Here is a 15,970-nt window from a genome sequence, read left to right as displayed (position 1 = left end):
TGCTCATTTTGAAAAGAAACATCAAAACATTGTGCGCTTTTGGTGCATGCAAGGCAACCATAAGATATAGTGAGCTGAGGTAGTAGTAAAGTAGTAGTGCAAGCAATGTGGGATATAGTCAACTCCAGCCTCTCCAGCAAAGCGGCCTGTATTTAATCAACTTGCATGGTTCAGTGCTCACCTAGCAAAACCACACGATACCATACCAATGGGTATCTATGCTTGGTCTCTTATGGCAAGACAAGCGAATGTGGGACATGATGTCTCAAAAGTTATCACTGAAGTCCTGTCGAAATGTTTGATTTTGACATTGGGTCATAAGGCTTTTACAGTGCTTGGTTGATATGACTAATACGAGTACAGTTGTTGTTTTTGTCATAGTAGGTGTTGGAGGAAAGTAAAATAACTCAATATGTGTCCATCATTGCTGAAGGTGCTCTAAAACGTATAAGGACAATATTAATATCATCAGAATATGAGCGGAATACATGCAAGTAGAGTGATAATATGACTTGATTAGTCAATCAATACAAGCAGTATTAATACAACCTGGCAACTCAACTCTTTTAATTTACCCTCAAAAACATGTATACTTGAAAGGAGGAATTACAGACTTTTGTAAAGTTGATCATTTCAATATACTGTAACATGATTGCATGATTCTCCTAATGGATATACCATTGGCTGTGCACTTAATTCACTTGCTACAGTTTGGGAAAACCCAAACAGACTAATTGCTATTTCTATGAACATGTGCTTTTAGTATCAATGCTGTGTAAATATTTTTACTCTTTGGTTTTACTTAGCTTAAAGGTCCTTTCCATCATGTTTTTGCTGTAATGATTTTACTGTGAACTGTAAATAAACAGAAAGAACATTCAACTATCATACAGCTGCCCAAATCAGTCATAACGACCTCAATAACAGCTCAGAAATGCATGTGTATAAATGAACATTGCCATGCCTTAGAATCAAACATTGTAAACAACTGTTGGTCATTCATATTTCATGCCAATAAATACAATTATTCCATTACTTTTGGTTGTAATGTTTTTGACTCTTAAAGTTGCCATTGCATAATCCAAATGTTAAAATAATGTGTTAAATATAATTTCTATCTTTCAAGAAGAATAATCAACTGATCGTAATAGTCAAATGGGCACAAAGTTAGCATTTCTATTGTACAGAGATTCATTCTTTCTCATGCCAAGTAAACAATGAGCAACCAAAGAAAGCAGTGCCTCTTGGATTAGATCATACACTTAAAATGCTTGTTATTTATGACACATTCAGAATAAATGAAGTGAGTTGCTGAAACATGCCAATAATATAGACCATAGGCTATATATGAATACAATGATATGCAGACTTAATATACTATGTTGATTTTGGTACTTTGTGCAAAGTACGAGCTTATTTTACAGAACTGGAAGTAGTTGAAAGACACAGAAATGGCCAGACCTCATGAATCATCTGGTTTACTCTCTATCATCCAAAGGGCAGGACATTGGCAGTTTGGCTACAACCTTACAAGCGCCCCTTAACACAACGTTGTCAAAGAGAAGAATAGCTGCCAACGTGGCAAAAGGGCATTGCTGATATGAATGAAAGATGATGGCGCTGTGCTGGGGAAGGAGCAGCCGTGGCACTGGTCCATACCTGGCTGTCTGCTCTTGTCCTGTCTCAGACTTAAGGGCACCAAAGACAACCATATTGTGGGCAGCTGTCCAACGAACAGGACTCTGTTGTGTTGTGTACAACTGACGTCACAACTCACTGCGGCAGTAACAGTTACTGGAGAACAGGGTTTATCAGTTGGGTATTTATCAGTTATGGTATGTTCTTTCTATTTTCTGCTCATTTCAATTATACACGTCAATTTTACTACCTCTCAGACATGTCTGCATAAGAAACCACCGCAAACTGACAGCCAGCTAACATTCACAGCAGCCTCACCAAAAATCTATTCCTTTAACCTGCATTGTTGTAGCCTAGAAATCTAGACGCACCCTAGAGCCCTAGTCTAGCAACTCTCCGTTGGCTTGTGAGCTCGAAAAATTAAACTTCTATCAGGCCAACTCGTGTATAGAGTTGTTAGGCGGGCTTAACATAATGATTGATGGCAGAGTTGCAATGGTTTGGCTTGAATTCCCTGCTACTTGAAAACAAAGAAGATGGATGTTGCTGTTGGCGAACAGTGTGACACGAGTTAAGTTTTTTTTAAGTTGGCAAAAGTTTCAACTAGCCAACTAGCTCCGCTGATGGGATAACGCATGGGACTCATTGCGCTGTCCTATTGCGTGCCGAGGGAATTTGAAAGACAACCGATTATCCCGCCCCTCGGACTAAGCACTGCAAATGGTGAGTGCCCAGACCCTACATTTTAATGTGGGTCTGGCTCGTCAGGCTACCATTGCTGTGGCCTAACTACTTATTAGGGCCAGTGGGAAAAAACAACACATTATACATATTACTATTCAATCTTTGTGAGAACATAACCTTTAAATGACTTAGACAATGGGAAGGTAGGTTTGCTAGGTTGGGTTTGATTTGAAGGGAGATGTGTGGAGATGCTACTGCTGCTGCTGTAGCTGGTGTATTGACAAGGCATAGAGACATACTGTACCAGTGCTGCACCTAGTCGGGACAGGTGGGCATGGAGCAGATTGGTACAGTAACTCAAGCATACAGTGCAGTGAAGGGGAGAGACAGAGAGCCACTGCAGAGTGAGAACAAGGCTTTTGACAAGGGAGAATCAGAGGACATGGATTGGCTCACACACACACAAACACACACACACACACATGCACAAGTACACATACACACACACACACACACACACACACACACACACACACATTTTTGCATTTTCTGCCAGTGTCCTATGCTCAGGGCTTACCCAGTGACTTCTTTTGACATTTAGCTCCCTGGGGGTTTCAAAAATAATTTTATTATTGAACCGTCCAAATTCACAGGATTGAACACTGTTCAAAATAAGAGTGTAACAAAGTGAACAGCTTTGCCCCGAAGCTCTAAACTACAGCACACAAACAGAAAAGTTCTACAACCCCCAAACTTGAGTCATTTTGAACAGCACACTAACAAACGAAAACAAAAAAGAAGAAAATAAATAGTGCTACTGTAGGGGACTAATCAAGGTGAATCAAGGTTTCGGCTGACCAAGTGTGGCTCCCCAAAGAATTGATTAGCACTAAAATAGTCCACCCGCGAGTATGGGAACAGAGACTAGGCAGTCTGGCACCGCAATAAATCTACGCCAGCCAATTACCACAGCAGTGGTCAACCAGGCAGGTAAGAGACAGAGAGAGAATCAATTCAGAGGTCAGACTCTCTCTAGTGGTGACCAGGTCTCTGACAATGCTCTGGTTCTGATGGTTTGGATAATGAACGCTACAGAACTGCACCTCAACACGTATTTCAGACTTCAGTGGTGTGCTTCATGATTAGGCCGCATACATGATGTCTTTTTTTTTTATTTATAATAAAATATGCATTTCACTATTACAAAGGTCTTTTAGTAATGCAAAGGTTTACTGCTACCCCCTTGACTACCTCTTGTAGGTAATAGAAACACAGATCTCTTGCACAAATCTAAACAACCTAATCTCAAAACAAAAGACGTTTACGTGTCTAGTAAAAAAGGCCTTTTAATGTTTTCAGCATTCAATGCCTTTACAATGCAATCCAAATAGGGTCAATTTCTAGTATACTTGAGAACACATCATGTATCTGATTATGGATAACTGGAGTTTTCCCACCTATCCCAGACTATCAGATGGGAATGTGATGTAATAACACATAGATATGTCAAAGAACGTTTGCATGGAGTTATATCAGCGAAGTTATGATTCGATAAAAAAGATATTTGAGTCATACCTTTAGGTGTGTGTGTGTGTGTTTAACTGGTGTCAATTTGGTTTGCAAAAGGTATCACTTTTATTGTGTATTATATTATTATGTATTGATAATAACTGTTTCAGGGAGAGAGGAGACAGAGACAAACAAAACATGTGAAACATATTTAATGCACTTAATTAAACAAAATAAACAGTTCCCCTTAGTGCTCTCACATTGCCTGATGAGGAATGTTTGTTCCCATACAGTGTGGTGTTGTTGCTGTTGTAAGTCTTCACAGAAATCCGAGTGTTGCATAGATTTCAGCAAAAGTGGAGGCATCGCCCCATGGTACAGCAGCAACAATCCCTAAATAGCCTTGTTCTTATAGGTCTTGCTGTCTATATCAGGGCTCATGGACTATGCATCAATATTACTAGTAATAAACAATATCTCATGTATTCGAACACAGACTTCTTTTGATGCCATTTAACGTCCAAAAAAGTTTTGTCAGCAGAGTAGTCACAGCATGGAAAAAGCTTATCAGCAGCTGTGATAACGTTTTATCCTGTCGCTGTCCTAACACCCACACATTAAGGCATGCAGACAGTGCAGTGCAGTGCAGTTTAAAAAGCAGTAATCACTGCATTAATTACACTAGATGGACACAAGCAGCAAGACAGGAATGAAGGGCGCTGTACCATGAAGTGGAGCCCAAACAAGCAGAAACCTCGACAGACACACATTGTTAACCCTTAAACAGGCATGAGTAAAACAAATAGTAGTAAAAAATCATTTTATGTTACATTCTGTCTCATTTGCACCTAAGGAAAACATTTCCACACTCATTTTTGAAATATTTTGGATATTTTGGATTTTATGAGTTGTATCTCCTGGGATACGTTGCCCTATTAAGGTATAAAAATAATCAAATTGGTGAACTTTTCCATTTCTCATTTGATACATATAACTGATGAAATCTTGCTTTCCTTCATCATTTATGTCATAAATACTATTTTTAAAATGGATTTCATATTATTTTTTATCAAATTCTACTATATATTATGGAGATGACATCTCATCGGATGCTCTGAATTTACAGGCTTTTTGCCGTTGACAGGTGGTTAAACTTTTTCGCAGAAGTACACACAAAGTTATTGAATGAGATAACTTGGCAATTTGTCAGTATTTGTGTAAATTTATTTGGCTTTTCTTTTTGATTTACCAAAATGGCAGCAAAATATAGCCTGTACATACTCAAACAGTGTTATGCTATGTGTATAACAAGGGAACTTTGCTGGGAGCCATCCACCAAGACCTTAACAGTCACCGCCCACTCGGGTTTCGGAAGTAACAATCTAATTCACATTCTCCTTTGAGAACTGGATTATAAATCCGGATTATAAGTAAATGTAACCATCCAATGTAGACTTAAAACCTATTTTATACAGTCTAAGGTTAAAATCAGCTATGGCCTGATCAAGCTATTATATATATTCATATAGAACTTCACAGGTCTATGTGTGGCCATCCAGTGAAAACTGTTTTGCTTACCTTGAAGTGAAAATGGCTTAATGTAAACTGTGGAGTAAGTCATCTTGTCTTACAGTCAAAAATAAGTGTGTTAAACTATCATTAGGTTGGCAAATATTGGAAAATGCATTATTCGCAATAGCTGATCATGGGATTAGTAGTTCCTTCGATTGGAAATTAAATGAATACATATTGTATACATATGTATAATATAATGTATTTTTGTTGTTTTTCTATTAGTTTTTGTTTTGCACAAAATGAAATGTTGCACGATCACGATTCATACCATAGCTGGTCAGCCTAAGGCCAGGCCTAAAACACTTCATACAGATTTTTCCAGACATCAAATGGGAAATTAATGGGGAACTTACATCCAGTACCTGACCCCTTAGGGAGGTAGGTGGTGACTGTTGAGTTCTATAAGGTACTGCTCATTGGTTAAGCTGGTTGGTCTGCTCACTTCAGTAAATATGCCCAAATGTCCCTCAATTTAAGCATTGTCACCTAAATTCCTTAGCTTTTTTAGGCATTTGTTCCATCGCCTCTTCCTCCTCCTCCTCAGCAGAACTATTAAGTCTCTAGTTCTATCTCTCAATTCTACCTGATTATCCTCATCTTCATCACTAGTGCCTATGCCTGAAGAGTGTTCAGGGATCTCCTCTATCACGCTCATTCGCTCGCTCTTCTATTCATCTTTCTGTTGCCATAAAATGAGCTAACTGTGATACCCTAAAGGGCAATATATGGTTGTACTGTCATAATGTATACCTGTACATGATAACATCTCTTTTTGCAGTGTATATTAGCATATCTTCCTGTTTGAAAACTACATTTTCAATACTACACAGAATTCCCATTGACCAAATTTTATACCCTAATCTGGCAACGTATCTTGGGGGATACATACATTTCAAAGTTACTAAACTAACTCCACAAACACAGTTAAGCTTTTTTTTTCTTTATCAATATATTTAGACAATAGTCATAATCACTTATATGAGTTAATATGATTTATTTATTGAAAATAACTATGATTTATATGTAATTACTCACCACTTGGTTAGCATGTGCGCTACCGCTGGCGGCCAATTTGATTTCTGACCAAGCTAACTACATAATGACAAACAACCTGAACCAAGTCATGTGACCTACAGACTGATAACAGACAGGACTTTTGATCAATCATAACTTGATTTGGATTTTTTTTTAGAAATGCCCCCCATTAACTGGATTAAACTTCTATATACCTCTCCTTCAGCCACAGTAATCACCAATGGACTAACATCACAAAGTTTCACTCTTCACCGGGGAACTAGACAGGGGTGCCCACTCTCCCCCCTCACTATTTACAATCTTCATTGAACCCCTAGCAGCTGCCATCCGTCAGAACCCCCTCATCAAAGGTGTCCAGACTCCATATATGCATCACAAAATCAGCCTTTATGCTGACGACATTCTTCTCTTTCTTCAAGACCCCACAACATCAGTAGAAGAAACCATCAAACTCATTGACACATTCTCTAAAATTTCTGAATACTCAATCAATTGGAATAAATCTGCAGTTCTCCCATTACATCCCAACAGCTGGGATGTGACAGCCAACTCTTCACCTATCCCACTCTGCACTAACTATATCACTTACTTAGGGATAAAAGTCTCCCCCAGGCTGTCAGACTTATTTAGCCTAAATTATTCCCCTCTACTCACTTCAATAGATGATGACCTTCAACGCTGGAAGAACCTCCCATTATCCATCATGGGCAGAATCTCAGTAATCAAAATGACAATACTGCCCAAAATAAACTATCTATTCTCTATGATTCCAACCCAGCCCACCACCCTCTGGTTTAAGTCTCTCGATTCATTAATCACTAAATTCTACTGGAAAGATAAGACCCCAAGGATCAAACTCGCCACTCTCCAAAAACCAAAAGCAATGGGAGGACTAGAGGCCCCACACTTCCAGCACTATGCCCTGGCCAACCAGCTCCACTTCATCCACAAATGGCTACACCCCACCCCCTCAGACAACACCTGGTTAGACCTAGAACAAACAATCTGTAAAGAAATTAAAATCTCAGATCTCCCTTTCTGCAGTCAGTCGGTCAAAAACATCCATCCTTCAAAGCCCCAACAATTTCAGCTACTCTGACAGCCTGGTGGAGATTCTACCACATCACTGATTCACCTATAGCACCATCAATTCGCACCCGATTTGGAATAACCCAGATTTCACCGTCAATAAAAAAAACTTAACTTTCACACATGGATGGGAAAGGGCATCACTCACCTTCAACACATTCTTCAAGACAATAATCTGGCCTCATTTTCCTGTTTGGTCCAGAAGCACGGCATCGAGTAAACACTTCTTACAATACCTGCAAATTAAATCATCTATCCTAGGAAAAATTAACATCCAGACAGCTAACCTTGACATTCCCCCACCAATCTCAGAGCTGCTTAATATTCCCTCTCCCAAAAAAATACTCTCCCAAATTTACAAAATTATATCTTGTTCAGAAAAAAACAATTGGCCTGCCATATCACAAATGGGAATCAGACTTATCAATTACTCCCGGTGCCGACTTCTGGACCAAAATGTGCAAAAACATCTACCTCATGACAAAGAATAGTAATCTACAACTAATACAATACAAGGTTCTTCACAGATTCCACTACACTGCACATAAATTGGCAAAATGGGGTTTGGCTCGGATCTTTGCACTCACTGCACACAAAATAACCCAGATACATACATTCATGCGGTTTGGCATTGCACTCCAATCAACCACTTCTGGGTGAGTGTCACAAAATCTCTCTCTTCCATCTTTGGCTGTCACATCCCAGCATCCCCTTCCTTATGCATACTTGGTGATACATCCACAGTCAATTTAAGCAACTCCGGCAATAAAACACTACTGGTAGCGCTGACTATCGCCAAGAAAACAATCCTCATGAACTGGAAATCTAGGAAAAAAGCTCACATCACTCATTGGAAAAACTTGTTAACAGACTATATATAATTAGAAAACCTATCAACTACAAACTTAATCAATACTCAGGATACAACCTCTCCTTGGTACCCCTTTATCACCTACTTACAGTCCTGACCCTCTTTGCCTGAGTTCCATCTCCACACGATCATAACACACTTCATCAACAGATACACATATCATCGAACACTAGGCAGGGGAGGGTAGCTGGAACTATTATTGTTATTATTATTATTATTATTAGTAGTAGTAATATAAATAGCATCCCCTTCTTTCCCTCCCCCTTTTATTTACATTCTCTGATAACTTTACTAATTTCACTCTTTCTCTCTGCCTCTCCCATCGTTATTCTGCGGGCCCCATTGGATGGCTTGGGAGACTTCGGTCCTGGCGGTCGCTGTGTGGTTTTGGCATTGGTTGGGTCCTGTGGGTTATCTATTGGCCCTGGTCCCCGGTGTGCACCCTCCTCATACGCTCATGCACACGCCTTGTCCTGGAAGCACACAGCACGCTTTACTCTCTTTTAATCGCACTACATGTTAGGTGACATACATAAACAAAAACTACAAAACAGGCTAGGGTAAGAGGGAGTGCAGGTAGATGCCTCATCAGGTGTCTATCTGCATGCCTCACTTATTTTAATGCACACATTGTTGAGGCATACATCTTACACAGGGTAAGTGTGGTGTGCATGGGGAAATCCTGACAGATATTCACCATGCATGCCCACTTCTTTTAATGCTACATTCTAGATAGACCCCTCAACCTAGCCATTCACATACTGTACATATTTAGGTCAAGAGTGGCGTGTTGGGTGAAGGTCTGGGGGCGAGGTGTGGTTGGTCGTGGTAGTGGAGGATGTGTGCATATGCTGGGGCCTGAGGCAATGGGTGGCACGCAGGTCCTCCCCTCTGTCAGCTCGTCGCAGTATAACTGCAGGGGCTGGGTGGAACTGTGGCCATTAATGGGTGCCCAGGTTGGCAATCAGTCAGGCAATCAACCAGGCAATCAGTTATTCCTATTATTATACTTATCATTAATAGAATAATTACAACTCCTCTCCTGAAACCCTCCCTCTCTATGTTCCAGCTTCTCTCCTCCTGGCCCAACAGCAAACCAGCCTTATACATATGCACACACACACACACACACACACACACATACATCCTCACATACTCACTACCCCTCACCCCCATCCCCACCCCCATCCCAACACCACCTCATTCACACTCTTAGAGCTACCATCCGCACCCCCCCCATCCCCCCTTCTTTTCATTCCGGTCATCAATTTCATCCCTGATAATCATATCTGTAATCATCCTGGACGCAAATCATCCTTAGCCTTTCTGTTATTAATGTTATGTTGTGTTATGTTTGTGGAAGCCAAGTCAATGTGATGTCTTGTTAAGTTACAGTATGTGTTTATGTAATGTACGTCTGTTTGTCGTATGTAGTATTCATGTGCATGTCGTAGTGTTGCATTTTCTGTAATGTCAATGATGTTTGCAAATAAAAAATAAATAAATAAATAAAAAAAAAAAAAAAAAAGAAATGCCCCCCAGAGGATGTTAAAAAGTATCTATCTCCTGGTGCACGTTGCCTGTTTAAGGGTTAAAGGGTAACTAACAAGTCATTACATATATTTATAGAGCAGGGGCTGAAGGGCTGACTTGGTTGAATAAAATATATCCTGTAGCATAATTTCACTTGGAACTATATGAAAAAAAAACTATGCTGTGTTTTAATACAGCTTATTGATTGGTCTCCTTTCATTCACAACATGTTGGCTAGTCTGATGGGGAAATTATGCATGCCTTTTTGCCAGTGGACATTATTCAAGTACTCCCAAAAATAACCCAGTGGCTGTGCCGCATGGAGGTGAATGTGGCAAGGACTCATTCGGACTGGTGCAATAAAAACAATGTCCAGCCCATGCCTGCTTTAACCTCCTTGACACATTCACAAAAGAATAGCAAAAATAGGAACCTGTTAAGACTTTTTGTCTTTACTGTAGTTATTTTTTTCTTTCTTTCTGAGGCTTGTCAATTGATATTCAGCCCTTATCTCCTGAGAGACTGCTCACTGGCGTATCTAAAATAACTGCATAACATCAAGTTCCATCCGCATGCTGAAGCCTCCACTTTGGATTTCAAACTCTGGGAGAGAACGCAGGGCTAAAATAAATTAGATGCATTAGCGCATACACGCACACACACACAGACACACACCGCAACCAGAGGACCAATCTAAAGTTTTAGACTCAAGTGCAAAGAGCTCATATTTAGCTCAAAATTGTGTTATAAGTTGACCTTGAGAAGAGTGACTATAGAGTAGGCTAAATAGATATGCTTGGATTTCATCCATTTGTTTTGTAATTCAGAAAGAGGACTCAGTCAAGCCATATTCATTTATATGAATTGTCAATCTTGTAACTAGATTTTGTAGAAACATTATTTGTATTCATATTAATCTATTTAGCAAGAACTGCTCCAATTAACATAGCTGTATGCCAGAGTTAATAAAAAAGGCTCCTTTTCATCTGTTGTCCACAGCCAGATGTTACCACAGACTCCCTATTATCGTACTTCACTACTGATCGTGTGCAAGAAATAACCTTTATTGAGCCAGCAAAGGGAAATAAAGGGGTGAGAAGCATAAGACAACTTTTAAAAGGTCATTAAAGTTTACTACTGTAGTTCTGAAAAAAATACTGTATACTCTATCATAACACACTGTATTGTAGGTTCATTATTCTTCTGTCATTTCTTCCAGTTTGTTTGGATGCTTGCATGTTTGTTTGTTTTCTAGTGGGTGTACTGTTATAGAAATGAATGTTGTGATTTTAGCATTTTAACAGGTTAATGAATGTAAATAGGTGATGTAAATGAACTATTGCCATTATCAACTTCAACATTAGGCCACAAACATGAATTTATTATTTTTTTTAAAATAGAGCAAATCCCACTATGAGAATTGTTTGTCAATAATGCAAAAGTTCCTATACATAGTAGGCTACTACCTCTTTAATGTAATACAAGCAAGGATCTGGTACACAAATCTAAACAAACTTGACCTAATTTCAAAAGAAAATAAAACAAAATATTCACTTCATAGTAAGTACATATTAAACATATATAAAGAGAGCCTGTATAAAGTTTGAACAATATCTTGCATTTGTACATATAGGAATGCATGGATCAGACAATATGCCATACAGTTCATGCTTCTTACAACAGTGGAGTGTCATGTATGTGTTATGGATATCTCATACATGCTTTATGTATGTAGTCAAATGACATGTACAATCGCCCCCGTTTTCCACAGTCAGGGTTTTCATTTCAAAAGCAGAAAAAAGAGAAACAAATATCCGGTTGAACAAATAGGCCACGATGACAGACATACTGACTTGAAGAAAATGCAAAAATGTGCCAAACACTCCAGTAAGCTTGGAACCTGAGATGTCTTCAAAGTTTCACACTGACAGTTTCTCTCCATTTTATTACCCTGTTTGTCCAAAGACAGAAAGACACCAAATGATAAATGAAGAGGGAAGGGAAAGATAGAAAGAGGACAGAAAGAAAGTAAAAAAGGAAGCAACCTGAACGAAACCAAGAAACAACAGATTAAGAGATAGAAGGATAGCTAATGGACCTTTTCATATCTGCGCTCGGCATGCAGGTGTAAAACAGACGGTATGTGCCACTACTGAAACAGCCATATGCATGTAGGCTGGTGGTCCCAGCAGTAAGGTAGTCTCGAGCTGTAGCTGGTTAGAGAATCCTGTGCTGATATCAATCTCACGCCACAGAGTGGAAAACTGTGTCCTCTGTGACCACAGCCATTTCAGTCCGATCAAGTCTGACCACACAGTATCGCAGTCACACACTTGGCAAAAACCAGGTGAACCAAGCGCATAGATAACTGAAGGAGAGTTTGTAACACACACACACACACACACACACACACACAAAATCAGGGGAAATTGCTGCGTCATCATCTGCATAACATCCCCAACATATCAAAGACATCATAGAGTGACATGGCTGGCTCACTTTCTGGGAGCGCATCCAAGTTTATTTTGGTCCCACTACACTCTCAAAAAGAAGGACGCCGTAGCAAACATCATATCATCAATACACACATCTGCCATGTAGCTAACCAATAGCTAAAATGCCTTTGTTTGTTCCATTATTTGTATAAATTATTGATGGTAGGTTTGTGGCCAAGAATTTGTGGTTAAGTGATTCTGGGAAATGTAGTCCATTAGGCGGAGCTCTCAGCCCTGCGGGCATTGATAACTCAGGAGATGTGGCCTACCGGGATGGGAACATATGCCTTTCTCTTGGGACATGGAACGGTTCGCTGTCAGAAAGAAAAGGATCCGTGAGCGTCAACAGAGAGTGACCGCGGCTTGTGGTAGGAGATGCTTTTGAAAAATGGAGTGTGTGTGTGGAGAGAGATTCAGTGCCGTCTGCGAGGTATTTGGTTGTGTGTGTGTGTGTGTGTGTGTGTGTGTGTGTGTGTTTGTGAGAAGATCATAGGTGTTGGCAGTATTGCAGTCAGTGTGTGTGAGAGAGAGAGCGAGAGAGAGAGAGAGGAAGAGAGAGAAAGAGAGAGAGAGAGAGAGAGAGAGGGAGAGAGAGAAAGAGAGAGAGAGAGAGAGCGAGAGAGAGAGAGAGAGAGGAAGAGAGAGAGAGAGAGAGAGGAAGAGAGAGGAAGAGAGAGAAAGAGAGGAAGAGAGAGAGAAAGAGAGAGAGAGGGGCGAGAGAGAGAGAGGAAGAGAGAGAGAGAGAGAGAGAGAGAGAGAGAAGGCCCTGTGGTTTTGATGGGAGTGTAAAGGAGGATGGCGAGACCCTTGGTCTTGTGTGAGATGCTGAATGGGAGATGAGGCAGGCTGTCTCTTTAAACTGAGCACCGCTGTGGCCCCTACTGGAGGGGTGTGTGTGTGTGTGTGTGTGTGTGTGTGTGTGTGTGTGTGTGTGTGCTTATGTGTGCTGGGTGGTGGTTTGGGTGCTCGAGGGGTCCTTTACTCTGAGTCGTCCTCGTCGCTGCCCGACAGCAGGTCCTCCAGATCAGCTGTCGTCAGACTCAGAGCTGCAGCTTCAGACAACGGCGGTCCGGAGCGGGACTCTGCCAGTCTGATAGAGAGAGAGAGAGAGAGAGAGAGAGAGAGAATCAGAGGGAGAGAGAGAGAGAGAAGGAATGATGGACAGATAAAGAGAGTGGAAGAGAGGGAGAGAGGGAAGGAAGTGAAGCGAGATGTGTGGAATCATGACGTTTTCAGAAGAAAGAGAGTGAAGCCAATCAGTGGATTAAGAGTGAAGGGAGAAAGGGACAGAGAGAGAGAGAGAGAGAGAGAGAAAGGGAGAGATAGATAGGGTAAGAGAAAAAAAGAGAGAAAGAGGAGAGATAGGATATGGCAAGCGAAAGAGAGAAGTAGAAGACGAGGTGTGAAATTGTGATGTTTTCAAAAGAAAGACAACATAGCGGAGCAGTAAAATGAAGAGAGGAAGAGAGAGGAAGAGAGAAAGAGAGAGGAAGATAGAGGGAGGATGCATAGAAGACGAGAGAGATGGTATCGGGGAATCGTGATGTTTATCCAAAGAATGACAATATAAAAGAACAGTGATGAAAGAACGCAATGCAAGAGGTGGAGAAATAAAGAGAGCAGAAATCAGAAAGAATGAAAGGAAAAACTTTGATCATTTGAACTAAATTATTGATCACAGAGTGAGATAACAAAAACCCACAACCACTGCAGAGAAAACAACAACCAAATCATCAAAAACAACACAGCACAATGGCAGAGATCAACACTTAATCTTGCATGCCATGTACAACCAACACTAGCTACATTAACCAACAGCAATAGCTAAAATACCGCATATGTTACATGGTTAATAACATATAATTATGTTGAAACACAGTTCATCATAATTGCAGATGTCTGGCAGTCAGATACCATGTCCTCAAATCTGTCTACTCTGTTCTAATGTATGGACATAATTATGAATGCAAGCCAAAAAAAATGACATTGCAAGACAATTAGCTGGGTCAAAGGAACTCAATTACAAAAAAATGGAACATATTTCACGCATGCAAGTTTAAATATGTTAAGCTGTATATGATGACAATTGATAAATAAGCTGTTTCATTCTAACTGCAGCATGCTACATACTACATGTAGACTATGGTACCAGATCTCTCAGATCACCTATAACCTTTCGGGTTTAGAATATGGAGCTGTTGACACCATAAGAATCTGTGAACTCCTGCATCATGTATCAATTATATCCTTCCCTATATGTCTTAAATAAAAGGTTATAAATTGGCTAATTGATAATTTCTACATTATGAGATACTTAATATCCTAAATTCCATTTATTGTTTTACTTTTGACTTGTTCTGTGTATGTGTCATAATACAGTATATTCATATCAATATACCAATCTATTAATCTGTCTATCTATCTATCTATCTATCTACTCTATCTATCTATCTATCTATCTATCTATCTATCTATCTATCTATCTATCTATCTATCTATTTATCTATCGATCTATCTATCTATAAAGCAACAGTCACACATAACATAACACACATAGAAATAGCAGCCATAGTAAATGGCAGCATCTCTGAACCAGGCTACTTCACACAGCTTCCCCCAGCACTGCCCTTCTACTGTACGAATGATGTGACACATACAGTTTCAATTAAAAACATAGAGTTCATTCTGGCTCTCACCTTACTTACCTGTGTCCATCTCCTCCACCTCCATATTGCTGCAGGTGGTGGGGAGAGAGGGAGAGAGAGAGATTGAGAGAGAGATTGAGCGAGAGACCGAGAGAGAGAGATTGAGAAAGAGATTGAGCGAGAGACCGAGAGAGAGAGATTGAGAGAGAGATTGAGACAGAGAGAGAGAGAGAGAGAGGAGAAGGAGAGATGTGCTGACATTTGTGCATAATGAAATAATCACCCTGCATCCTTGGACCTGACTTCACACATTGCTCACATTGCTTTACACACACACACACACACACACACACACACACACACACACACACACACACACACACACAACAAGACACACACACATACACACACTCTCTCTCTCTCTCTCTCACACACACACACACACACACAGCCACACAACCTTCCGTGTCTGTCACAGCCTGACAAAATTGCTCAGTCATCCAAGCGTGTTTGCAACACAGGCACCTCAGCTGTGACCCCCTGCTGTGTCCTCTGGCCACTGCTGTCCTAATCCCGCTTCTCCAAAGAGACCCCTGACGGGCCAGCCATGGGTAGATGCTGGGGTGTGGCTATACCTGAGGCAGCCATAATTAGAGTTTTGCTGGCTGACGCACTCTTTGCAGGCGGCACTTAAACGATTTTGTTTGCTGGTCAAGAGGGGTAGTGGCGGGCAGTATGTAACGGCATCCTTGTGCCAAACTGGAGAGAGGAGATGACCACCTCAATTTCATCTCATTTCTGGTGATTTATGTCACTGCGTCGTCTGCTCACTCCTCATCTCATTACGGTAATGACCGATGGCCTCTTTTGCCAGGATGACAAAGCAGTTTCCTACC

General features: G+C 40.5%; 1 protein-coding gene across 4 annotated transcripts in view; it reads right to left on the bottom strand.

The window, feature by feature from the left end:
• Window positions 1–13,140: 13,140 nt before the first annotated feature.
• The window catches only part of si:dkey-71h2.2 (low density lipoprotein receptor adapter protein 1), a 51,731-nt gene continuing 48,901 nt past the window's right edge, over window positions 13,141–15,970 (bottom strand). Inside the window, exons 9-10 of one of the 4 annotated variants that reach the window (XM_048251199.1) lie at window positions 15,126–15,163; window positions 13,141–13,519 (exon numbers count right to left, since the gene is read on the bottom strand). In XM_048251199.1, coding sequence (XP_048107156.1) covers window positions 15,127–15,163 — 37 coding nt within the window. In that variant the 3' untranslated portion in view covers window positions 13,141–13,519; window position 15,126. Of the gene's footprint in view, window positions 13,520–15,125; window positions 15,164–15,498 lie in introns of those variants that run through there. The other 3 variants (XM_048251198.1, XM_048251197.1, XM_048251201.1) reach the window with 3 other exon arrangements.

Source organism: Alosa alosa, chromosome 8, assembly GCF_017589495.1.
Source record: "Alosa alosa isolate M-15738 ecotype Scorff River chromosome 8, AALO_Geno_1.1, whole genome shotgun sequence".
Lineage (NCBI taxonomy): Eukaryota > Metazoa > Chordata > Actinopteri > Clupeiformes > Clupeidae > Alosa > Alosa alosa.
Note: the sequence above shows the minus strand (reverse complement) of the source record. Positions and strands in the feature narration are given on the sequence as shown.